This window comes from Diabrotica virgifera, chromosome 9 (genome assembly GCF_917563875.1).
Source record: "Diabrotica virgifera virgifera chromosome 9, PGI_DIABVI_V3a".
Taxonomy (NCBI): domain Eukaryota; kingdom Metazoa; phylum Arthropoda; class Insecta; order Coleoptera; family Chrysomelidae; genus Diabrotica; species Diabrotica virgifera.
Genome location: NC_065451.1, coordinates 67,719,954 through 67,733,130, shown reverse-complemented (window position 1 = coordinate 67,733,130; position 13,177 = coordinate 67,719,954). Strand labels below are relative to the sequence as shown.

The following is a 13,177-nucleotide window of genomic DNA, read 5'->3' as shown; positions in this document are numbered from 1 at the left end:
TTTTGAGAATTTCTAAAACAAAAAGTACTGTACCAATTGTTTTGAAAATTTGCATGAGCATTTACTATAAAAAAAGTACATGTAAAACAATTTTCATAAAAAAATATTGAAAATTAAACGATTTATGCGCCACCTACTGGCACCGTGAAAATAAAAACATGGCCCCACTGCTGCAGTGAATGGGACTAATAGAGATTTTCACTTTCAAAAATCGCCAAATTGATATTTTTTATCGGATCAAAAAACCCCTAGTTGATGGTATAGAAAATAACTTATATTTCAATAATAACTTTGAAATTTTATGTTTCAGAATCTCTATTAGTCCCAATCACTGCAGCAGTGGGGAACTATGTTTTTATTTTCACGGTGCCAGTAGATGGCGCATAAATCGTTTAATTTTCAATATTTTTTTATGAAAATTGTTTTACATGTACCTCTTTTTATAATAAATGCTCATGCAAATTTTCAAAACAATTGGTACAGTGCTTTTCACGGACGATTTGTAGTTGAAAGTGCAAATTTACAACCTCATAATCAGATTCAGCGATTGTTGTATCCGTTTTACTGCCTCGTTTTCGATAACGGACAATAACGATTAATATCTACGATTTGTTATTTTTACATGTATCATGGCAACAGTGTTTACTCCAGAATCTCCTGATCTTAGGCAATGTGTACGGATAAAAAAACACAAAAAAGAAACACAAAGAAATATACCTTTTCAACACGGAAAATCTGTTCTCCGTTCGAATAATAGTTATAGCGATAACCGGAGCTTTTGGCAAGATGAGCGGGCCGTCACGCACGGCCGCACTCGAACAAATCTGAACTCAAATGAACGGGGTTCCACCCCTTCCAGTCACTAACTGTCACACATAAACCGGCCCGCCTTGGTTATCGTTATCGTCTAGATTGATCTTATTGAACGACGTCAGACCACCGTCGTCGAAGAATCGCCTAAAGGTGAACTCGAAGAAGCCGTGGAAGTAGTTTGAGTTGTCCACCAGCTCGTCGGAGTTGTTGGAATCTATCGACGTTGAATTACGGAGTTTGTCCGGGTCTATCGGGTCGAAGTTGGACGTGTCCGTGGGGTATTCTATGCGTGGCTTGTAAGGCGCTTGTTGCCGTCGAAGGCCTTTCTCGAAATCGATGTCTTTGAAGAAAGGGTGGGATTTCACTTCACTAGCATTTTTGCCGAGCCGCTTTTCGGCACTACAGCACAATTTTAATATTAGATCTGTACTTTCGGCTGACAGGTTAGCTTGTTTCGGAATTTGCAGGGTGGTTTCCCAATTTATTACCTACACAAGTAAATTTATATAATATCTACATACATTCAGAGACAAAAATATTGCATATTTTATTTTGAGTCGGTTTTTTAGTATATTTTTTTCTTTTGAAAAGTGATGTATTTTTTATTCCTAAATAAGTTATACTAGACTATTCTACGTACATTCAGTGTTGAGTAACTTGCATTGGTAAGAGCCACATTTTTTTGTCAACAATAAATAGTACTCGCATAAATAAAGTTCTTTGATAAAAAAAAATTAATCTATTCATTATGTATATAGTGTTTTTCACATATGTATATATTTTCTTACATTTCATTTATTACAGTAAAAAATTAAAACAAAAATATTCACTTACTACACTAACTTGTATTTCAATGACAAACAATTGAGCAATTAATCTCAATGGGATCGTTGACTTTGCATAGTTTTAAAAAGTTTGGATAAATCTGGTCTAAATGCAGTTGAAGAATGTAAGAGACTGGTTTAAATGCAGTTATATAGAACTCTTCAAAGCAGGATAGAGTAAAGATAGTGATGATGATATCCAACCTCCGATTGGGAGACGGCACTTAAAGAAGAAGAACTGACATATTCCAACTGTTTGTTAGTTTGTGACATTATTGCTTCTTCGGTGATGAAGACTATTGGGACCGTGCAAGTTCGGAAGAGCGACACCTGGTTTCATAGCTCAGCAACATTTGTAGCATTTTTAATTATATTCGACCATGATATTAGCCCTGGGTGCTGGATAATTGCCAAGGCCATAGCTCAAAAAACGAATACGAAGAAAAAGTAAGATTGAGGTTATGTTATTAAAAGGTAAACAGTGTATGTAGTAAATAAAATTAATTATTAAAATGCAGTATTACAAGTAAAATACCTACAATTAATTAAATTCACTTTTTTTACAACCACTATTCAAAATGCACTTTTCTGCACAGTTTTATGTTCAGAAACTTGACATTTTTTCACAGACAGTATAATATATGGGTCAAACCGGCAATATATGACATTATAATAGTATAATATATGACATCATTGTGCAGAAAAGTGACGTTTCTGTGCCGGAAAGTTCTTTTGGAAAATGTTTTATTTAAGATATTAGATTTTACAGTACTTTTCAAAAAAGAACCGATTTAACTCATGTCCGCGAAATCTGGAAAATTTGCTACTTTAACACATTATTTTTGAACTTTACATAAATGACTACCTCATTCTGAGTAACGTTGTATCTTCTGTTCACATCTGTGGGTAAAGTGTAGACAAATATATAACCTATAAGACAGTTATTATACTTAATTATCGTATAGAAATTAAATTATGAATGTTACAACTCTTTTATTTTATAATTTTATTCTTAATAAACAATTTATAATTATCAATTAACCAATAAGGATTTAGCAACCCCAGCAAGATACGTCGAATGAAGTATCTTGTGGAAATCCGTGACAGCATAAATTTAATATATCGTCAAATGTGACACTATTTTTATTTTGCAATATTTAAAATACTTCAACAAATTAAGGCAGTGCATTAACTTTTCTGTGTAATTTGTTTAGGTATTCATTAGTTTACATACAGTGCACTAATTTACATTGATTAGTATTAATTAAATAAAATTTAAAATTTATAATATATTATTACCTATAATAAATCTTGAGGAAGAAATGTTGTGGTTGTAGAAAAAGTATAGTGTGTAACACGTGCAGAAAGGTAATTTCTCACTCGTTTGAATTGCGGCACTCGCTTGCGCTCGTTCAGCAACTTTTCAAACTCGTGAGAAATTAGTACCTTTCTGCACTTGTTGCACAATATACTATTAATAATTGCATATCCTATCAATATTGTGGAGCTACATTAATGGCCGATTTCATAATGACAGTAGTTTGAATGATTTTAATATGACAATTTCAATTGACAATATGAATTATTTACGACATATGCGAAGAATGTTACAAGATTTCTCCGCTACTCGCGCACGATCGTTTCTCGTATCCCCTCCAAGTACTTGCACACAGCGAATATCTCAGCATTCTTTTATCTCTAAGAAATTGTAATATACGTAAAACATTCCAGAATAACACATCCAGGAATAAAAAATACAAACATTTCAAACATAAAAAATGTTTTGGCTTTTAGGAAAACCAAATGGAAAAAATTTAATAATAATAACTTACCGAGATTTTCTTAGATTTTCTTCGTGTTGTTAAATGTTGAAGCACTATTTTCGGTGGCATTAAGGAAAATGAAGGATGGGATAAAAGAAGGGAACTTACCGAAAATATGTTGTCTGGTATCGTCAATTTGTCTCACGGAAAACACACACGAAATCAAATTAAAATTGTCAAGGTGTACTATACGTTCCGACCGTATGTCTGTTAACGACTGACTGACTTAACATAAAGGACAGAAGATTATGCTTACTTAGAACTGTGTTGCCAAGACGTTCCCGAATTAAAATAAATGAAATATATATTCATATTGGCGCAAACAAAAAATAAACAAAAAATAATGATTGAAGATAAAATATGCAATGTTTTTGTCTGTGAGTATATAAAACAAACAACAAAAAATATTTAGTTATTCGTATTTAACATGGCATAGGCCTGGATCCTGTGTACCAAAAAAAAGTTTATTGATAGCAATCTGAAAATTTGTAATAGCTTAACGGTGTCTAGTCGGACAAACTTCGATGTACTGGAACAGGGTAAGTTTTAAATGTGGAACAGGTTAAAAGTTTCGAGTGTCAGGCTACGAAAACGTCCCATGTATTTTGTCGGACAGAACTTCGAATTGATTTGTTACCCTTTCATTAAACTCTCATACAAAAATCAGACTGCTATTTACCACCAACATAATTTTTGTCATTTGACATGTTCTATGTGTCGGACTTATTAAAATACCCAACATATTTGTCGGACAAATAATTTTTCATATGTTAAATAAAGTTTGCTATTGAATAAACGTAAAAACAACCTGCTAGTTTTCACAATCATAAACTTGTCAGGATGACAGGTTTCACAATTAAAATTACGTTCCACAATTAAAACTTCCCCTGTTCCAGTGTTCCCATACACCAAAGTTTGTCCGACTAGACACCTTTAAGCTATTAACAAAATTTCAGCTTGCTATTAATCAACTTTGGTACGCAGGATCCAGGCCTATTATACAGGGTGTAACAAAAATACAGGTCATAGATTAAATCACATATTCTGGTACCAAAAATAGTTCGATTGAACCTAACTTACTTTAGTACAAATATGCACACAAAAAAAGTTACAGCCCTTTGAAGTTACAAAATGAAAATCGATTTTTTCCGATATATCGAAAACTATTAAAGCTTTTTTATTGAAAATGGACATGTGGCATTATTATGGCAGTAGTATCTTAAGAAAAAATTATAGTGGAATTTGGAAACCCCTCAAACATTGTATGGGAGTTTCGTTCTTTAAACCCCCCCCCCCCCCCCACAAACTTTTGTATACGTTCCAATAATTTAATTATTACTATAGTACCATTAGTTAAACACAATGTTTTAAAAACTTTTTTGCCTCTTAGTACTTTTTCGAAAAATCAGTTTTTATTGAGATATTTTAAATCTTTGTCAAATCCACCACATATTTGTATATGGTTAAGTAGGATTATGGACACTTGGTAATAATATGAAAATTTATTTATGATTTACATTTTTAGGTATATTTTGAACCATATTAAAAAAGAAGCTACATCTCGATGTGGTGCCGATGTGGTAACAGGTGCCTTATCTAAAAAATACAAAGAAGCAAAAAAGTTTTAAAAAGACTGTGTTTAACTAATGGTACCGCAGTAATAGTTTAATTGGAACGTACACAGACATTTGGGGGGCTTAAAGGCACAAAACCCCCATAAATTTTGTATGCAAACGTATTAAAAAAGAAGCCGCATCTCGATAAAAACTGCCTTATCGAAAAAATACTAAGAGGCAAAAAAGTTTTGAAAGCATTGAATTTAACTAATGGTACCAAAATAATAAATTAATTGGCACGCATACAAAAGTTTGGGGGGGGGGGGGTTAAGGGAACAAAACCCCATTAACATTTTTAGGGGGTGCACAAATTTCACTTTCGAAAACTATTAGATTTTTTAATGACAATGGACATGTGGCATTCTTATGGCATGAACATCCTAAAAAGAAATTATATTGAAATTTGTGCAGCCCATAAAAATTTTATGGGGGTTTTGTTCCCTTAAACCCCCCCAAACTTTTATGTGCGTCCCAATCAAATTATTTTTGTAGTACCATTAGTTAAACACAATGTTTTTAAAACTTTTTGCCTCTTAGTATTTTTTCGATAAACCAGTTTATCGAGATGCGGCTTCTTTTTTAATATGTTTACATAAAAATTTTATGGGGGTTTTGTGCCTTTAAACCCTCCAAATGTTTGTGTACGATCCAATTAAACTATTATTGCTGTACCATTAGTTTAAACACATAGTCTGGGCTGATTATCGGAGAATAGACCATTTTTGGGAAAAGTTATTTACCAGCAATTTTATTGCTGGAATCGAATCTTATGATTGTATATATTAATAATATAGGTATGCAAAGTCCTCAGATAGTGTGCTACTTTTTTTATAAACAAAATGGCGCCCGAAAATCGTGTTTTTTTCAATTATTGCTCTATAACTCCGAAGATTTTAACTTTACAACAAAAACACCCAAATAAAAATTCACCGTGATTAAATTCTGCATAGAGACGTGTTTTTCCCGATCTGCTCCGACGAAAATTTTCCTCGGAAAATGCGGGTTTTCCCAACAAAATCTTTAACTTTCAAATAAAGTTTTAGATTAGTAATTATTTACCAATAATTAAATAATTTGGTGACTTAAAAGCCTTCATGGTTTAGATTATAGTTCCAGAATCTGGTGAAAATTAAACGAATATTTTAGCGACAATTCAATTGTTAATTAATAATTTACAGTCGCAATAATAACCAAAACAATTATGATACACTGATCAAACTTTGAAATCTTATAAAGATGAGATGCCTATTTAACATTTTGTCGACAAAATATAATTTTTTTATTTTTTTGCATAATCGTTAAATGTTAAAAAAAAATAGTTATAAACAAATTAACGTTTCTCAGAAAGTTTTTATTATATTATAATTTTAAGAAATAGCTAAAATGCGCATTTCAAATATCTTGAAAATGAATGCCTTAAAACTTTTTTGCAACCATTTGTAAAAAAGTTATGAAACAGCAAAGTAAACATACGATTACTACGGTATTTATAATTTTTTTTTAATTCTTTCAAAGCGTAGAAGTGAGTTTAAAGTACAAGCTAATTATTTATAAAAAAATATCAATTATCAGTTTAATGGTTATATTTTAATTAAAGATTATAAATATATTTTTTTGTAATTTACACGCGCGAAAGTAGAATAATACAGTACCGTAGCTACCCGCCCACATACACAACTCGCGCGAGTTTAAGCGTGTCAGTCGCTTCGAGTGAACATTTTATCTCCGGCTCTGTATCAAGCCTACTTTCGCGCTAAAAATTACAAAAAAAAGTATTTTTAATCTTTGATTAAAATATAACCATTGCACTAATTTTTGACATTCTTTGTGAGTAATTAGATTGTACCATAGACTCACTTTTAAGCTTTAAAACAATTAAAACAAATTATAAACAACGGAGAATTCGTATATTTACTTTGCTGTTTCATAACTTTTTTGCAAAAGGTTGGAAAATTTTTTTAAAGCATTCGTTTTCAAGACCTATGAAATACGCATTTTAAGTATTTTTTAAAATTAGAATATAATAAACAATTTCTGAGAAATGTTAATTTGTTTATAACAATTTTTTTTAAACATTTAAAGATTATGCAAAAAAATAAAAAATTTATATTTTGTCGACAAAATATTAAATAGGCATCACACCTTTATATTCTTTCTAAGCTTGATCATTGTCTCATGATTATTTTGGTTGTTATTGCGACTGTAAATTGTTAATTTACAATTGAATTGTTGCTAAAATATTCGTTTCATTTTCACCGGCTTCTGAATTTATAATCTATAACAAGAAAGCGTTTATTTCACCAAGCTATATAATTATTGATAAATAATTACTGGCCCAAAAAATTTATTTGAAAATTCGATATTTTGTTGGGAAAACCCACATTTTCCGAGGAAAATTTTCGTCGGAGCAAATCGGGAAAAACATGTCTCTATGCAGAATTAAATTGGGGTGAATTTTTATTTGAGTGTTTTTTGTGTAAAGTTAAAATCTTCGGAGTTATAGAGCAATAATTGAAAAAAATACGATTTGTCGGCGCCATTTTGTTTATAAAAAAAGTAGCACACTATATGCGGACTTTGCATACATATATTAATAATATATAGGATCTTATAATTCGATTCCAGCAATAAAATTGCTGGTAAATAACCTTTCTTTGTACTTTACTAATTAGACCAGCGTATTATAACTATTTTGTTTTTCAAAATTTAAAGATTATGCAAAAAAAAAGAAAAATTTATATTTTGTCGATAAAATATTAAATAAGCATCCCATCTTTATAATCTTTATAAGTTTGATCAATGTATCATGATTATTTTGGTTATTATTGCGATCGTAATTTGTTAATTAACAATTGAATTGTTGCTAAAATATTCGTTTAATTTTCACCGGCTTCTGGAATTACAATCTATACCAAGAAAGCTTTGATGTCACTAAGTTATTTAATTATTGATTAATAATTACTTACCTAAAACTTTATTTGAAAATTAGAATTTTTGTTAGGAAAACCCGCATTTTCCGAGGAAAATTTTCGTCGGAGCAAATCGTGAAAAACATATCTCTATGCAGAATTTAATTGCGGTGAATTTTTATTAAGGTGTTTTTGTTGTAAAGTTAAAATCTTCGGAGTTATAGAGCAATAATTGAAAAAAATACGATTTGTCGGCGCCATTTTGTTTATAAAAAAAGTAGCACACTATCTGCGGACTTTGCATACCTATATTATTAATATATAGGATCTTATAATTCGATTCCAGCAATTAAATTGCTGGTAAATAACTTTTCCATGAATTTTGCTAATTAGCCCAGAGTAACAGTATTTTTAAAACTTTCTTGCCTCTTAGTATTTTTCAGATAAGGCACCTTTTATCGAGATGTGGCTTCTTTTGTAATATGGTTCAAAGTATACCTCAAACTGTAATTTACAAATAAATTTTTATATTATTACCAAGTCTCTAAAATCGTACTTAACAGTACACAAATATATGGTGGATTTGACGAAATATTCAAAATATCTCAAAAAAACTAACTTTTCGAAAAAGTACTAAGAGGCAAAAAAGTTTTAAAAACATTGTGTTTAACTAACTGTGCCACAATGATAATTTAATTGGAACGTACACAAAAGTTTGGGTGGTTTAAGGGAACAAAACCCCCATATAATTTTTATGGGGTACACAAATTTCAATATAATTTCTTTTTAGGATGTTCATGCCATAAGAATGTCACATGTCCGTTTTCAATAAGAAACCTCAAACAGTGTTCGATCTATTGAAAAAAATCGATTTTTATTTTGTAACTTCAAAGGGCTGTAACTTTTTTTAGGTGCACATTTGTACTAAGGTAAGTTAGGTTCAATCGAACTATTTTTGGTCCCAGAATATGTGATTTAATTTATGACCTGTATTTTTGTTACACCCTGTATATTCTAAATATTTACCTTATATTGGGTCTCAGCGGGAGTATTAGCCAAAAACGGTGGTTGGCCGACCAACATTTCGTACAGAATGACACCCACGCTCCACCAATCACAGACGTGCGTATAGCCCTTTCTTTGTAGTACTTCCGGTGCTATGTAATTCGGCGTACCTACCAGAGAATGCGCCAAACACCTATGCTCTCGACGTCGCCGCCTTTCCAAAGGTTTGCAATTACATTCTTCGTTCCAGTCGTCTATGGGATCCATGGAATCTTGTCTACTGTGATCACCTAAGATAAAAAAAAGACGAATTAATGGACATATTTGGAGATTTTAATGTTTGTTGGACACGTTTTTTTCTTCTTCTCTTTTGGAATTTAAAGTTACCAACTGATGAAACAAATTGAAAACTATTGGTCCTCAGCAAACCGTCCTTTTGTGAAAATGATTACAAAAGTCTTAAAATAGTTTTAACTGCTTCGTTTGAGCGAGTCCACTTATCGAGTAACCACTTTCTGTAATAAATTTTTACGCTTTGAATGATGGACGCGTTTCCGCACGCACACCTAAACCTGTAGCTCTAGCGCGGTTATGTTTTGTTATTGCAAAACTATAATTTTTATCAAAAATGAATAACTATTTTTAACTTCGTTGCAACACGAAACTACAGCCGCATCATATTCTAGTTCAATCAGAGAGTGCAGCAAGCACTTCTACCGGTTTCGAAACTTATTAGTCTCTCATCAGGAGGCACATAATAATCTGCTCTCTCTGACCCAACCAGGACAAACCCCGCGTGCAGTTACGGATTGCAACGAACGAAATGGCAGGGATGCCCTAGCGGCAACTGCTAGCAAAAGACTAAGTTTTCAACTGGTTACACCACCGAGGCTTCTAAAATTTGCAAGCCATAACGGATGCTGAGACTAAAGAAGATGACGGAATTTTACAATTTATAATTCACGTCCCATCTACTGTCGTTGGAACTTTACCGCGCTGAGCAGATGGGACGCGAATTATAAATTGTAAAATTCCCTCATCTTCTTTAGTCTCAGCATCCGTTATGGCTTGCAAATTTTAGAAGCCTCGGAGGTGTAACCAGAGAAGGTTCCCATTGTTTTCAATCTGGTGGGATGTAGAGGAATATTTTTAATATTATTTTATGTGCTATTAGATTGAAAACGTAGTCTTTTGCTAGCAGTTGCCGCTAGGGCATCCCTGCCATTTCGTTCGTTGCAATCCGTAACTGCACGCGGGGTTTGTCCTGGTTGGGTCAGATAGAGCAGCATATGTCTCTCCTGATGAGAGACTAATAAGTTTCGAAACCGGTAGAGGTGCTTGCTGCACTCTCTGATTGAAATAGAATATGATTCGGCTGTATGTTGTGTTGCAACTAAATTGAAAATGGTTATTCATTTTTGATTTACATGTTTACTCTGATTGGAGTATGAAGGGAACCATTCTCGTTGGAACTTTACCGCGCTGAGCAGATGGGACGTGAATTGTAAATTGTAGAATTCCCTCATCTTCCTTAGTCTCAGCATCCGTATGGCTTGCAAATTTTAGAAGTCTCGGAGGTGTAACCAGAGAAGGTTCCCATTGTTTTCAATCTGGTGGGATGTAGAGTAATATTTTTTATAATTTTTTAATTTTGATCAAAAGATTATAAGTTTAAATAAAATAAATTATTTTTGTCGGACAAAAAAGAGGGAGCAATCGTCGAGTCCGACACCCGCAAGATGTCACTCTAGGCGCGGTACAGTTTTGTTATTACAAAACCATTAATTTTCAATTGAAAGTACTTAATATTAATTACAAAAAATTGTCGATCGATCCCTTGTCCGACACATTTACAGTCTCGTTTCCTTAGTCCGACAACGTAAATATGTTAATCATGGCAGGTTATGTTTCGCGATTACAAAATTTCGGACATGAATCATAAGTGATAGATTGTAGGATCCTTTATCCAAATATAGCACTATCGGATAAAAATTGGATCAGATAGCAAGTCAGATAAATTAATGTCAATTAATTAAAATTCAGATTCAAACGCCCGCCTATGGTTGTTTGTCAAAAAAATTGACGTTTTTCAATTATCTATTAGTTGTTTTTACGTGAACGTCGACTTTTTTGACAAATAAACATAGGCGGACGTTTGAATCATTAATTTAATGCCAAACTACAATTTTATAAAATGTTGAATGGGTTGCATGTGAGAGTTCATTTTAAATGAAGTAAAAGACAGACATACTCTCAATCATTTATTGTAACTTCCAACGACCGGTTTCGCTCCCTAAAGTATGCAGAGCATCTTCAGATTACCACAAAACTCCCGTTAACATAACTTAAGCAAAAACATCATGTTAATGAATACTGAGGATGTAGCTCCTTGTATCCGAATGTAAGTACGACACGTTATAATTGCATGATTATAGACGGCATACATCTGCATGTGTTTGTAAACTTGGGGACTTTTGTTACCGCCCCCGTTTTTACATGCATGTGTATTTGTCTGCTATTTTCACTACTTTTATGTATGTTGTTCAACATTAGCTTGATCTTATGGATCTTTAGCATCTTTTACAACCAGACATTGTTCTAACTCTGGTTTTTTATTTGTAGCATTTAGTGACTTGTAACCGTTGACCTGAAGATGCTCTGCATACTTTAGAGAGCGAAACCGGTCGTCGGAAGTTACAATAAATTATTGAGAGTACGTCTGTCTTTTAGTTCATTTACAAGTTTATACTTATTTAATTAATTCATCAAAATTAACTTAAAACCAAACAAAATTAACATTAAATTGAATTAGACCAGTAAGAATCTGTGAAAAAACGGCTATTTTTGGATGTGAAAGGTGGCATTCGGATTTTTGCAGATAAAGTTAGGTGACACCTTCAGTAATAATAATTGACTTATGCTCCTTCTCAAATATGCCCGGAACATTAATAAAAAAATTAAAATATTTAAAAATTTCGAAAAACGTCGATTTTTTTCTGCTTTCTTTGCTTATAACTTTAAAACGATTCGTTTTGGAACAAACTCGTAGACAAATAAAATAAAGCTAATTGAATTTTGTATGATATACGACTGGTTAAAAATGTCTTAAGGTATTACCTTTTCTGCAATATAGCAATAAATACAAAATAAGGGGGCAAAATAAGTCTGTTGTTATTCAATATTTTTTAACCACTTTGGTGGCACCTAGAACCTTAGTAATTCGCTTAGGAAATTATTTGTAACATACTTAAATCGTGTACCAAATGTCATTAAAATCGACTTAATAAATTTTGCATAATAAATTTGCAATCTAAATGTTTTTAAAAAAGTTCAAATTTTTAAAAATCTTTCTGAACAAAAAGGAGACCATTTAGAAGTTATCTAATTTTTTTACATATAAGAAGGTGCTCTACCTATCTAATACACTTTACAGAATTAAAATCGGATTATTTAAGGAGCCTCAGCAATGTTTTAAACTTATAAACAATTTTTTGGCTTATAAACAAATAGCTTTGTTTAATAATAAAAAAATTAATTTTTAGCAATGCAAATAATTAAAACAGGTATAATTTGACTTAAACTTTCAAACGCTGTCAGCAGAATTGCTATTTTATTTTTTAATCAAAAGGTATTCGCGTTCAAAAATTGCAATTTTTCGAATTTTTGAAAGTTACACTGAGTTTATCTCGAAAACTATCCATCCTACGAAAAAACTTGTAAGAACATTTTTTGCTTAGAATTACCCAAGAAATACAAAAAAATGTTTTATTTTGCGAAAAATCGATGTTATGTAATTCCTGTTACCCAAAAAATCGTGTTCTACGGGTCAAAAAATACATAAAATCTTGGGTAAGTGCATCTAAATAAAGGAGCCCGTAGCACCCCCCTCCTGGCCACAGGACTAATTTGTTTATAAGCCAAAAAATTGTTTATAACTTTAAAACATTGCTGAGGCTGCTTAAACAATCCGATTTCAATTATGTAAAGTGCATTAGATAGGTGGAGTGCTTCTTTATATGTAAAAAAATTGACAAATCTTTGTATGTTCTAGTTTTTGTTGTGCAAGATTTTAAAAAATTTTAATTTTTTAAAAAAAGTTTAGATTGCAAAATTATTATTCAAAATATAGTAAGTCAATTTTAATGAAATTTGGTGTACTGTTTTAACACATTACAAAAATTTTCTAA

The 13,177-nt window shown here is 31.9% G+C and overlaps 1 protein-coding gene across 1 annotated transcript in view; it reads right to left on the bottom strand.

Annotated features, from left to right (window-relative positions):
• Positions 1-439: 439 nt before the first annotated feature.
• The window catches only part of LOC126892475 (serine/threonine-protein kinase Warts), a 124,024-nt gene continuing 111,286 nt past the window's right edge, over positions 440-13,177 (bottom strand). Inside the window, exons 10-11 of the mRNA XM_050662006.1 lie at positions 9,012-9,280; positions 440-1,301 (exon numbers count right to left, since the gene is read on the bottom strand). Coding sequence (XP_050517963.1) covers positions 870-1,301; positions 9,012-9,280 — 701 coding nt within the window. The 3' untranslated portion in view covers positions 440-869. The remainder of the gene's footprint in view (positions 1,302-9,011; positions 9,281-13,177) is intronic.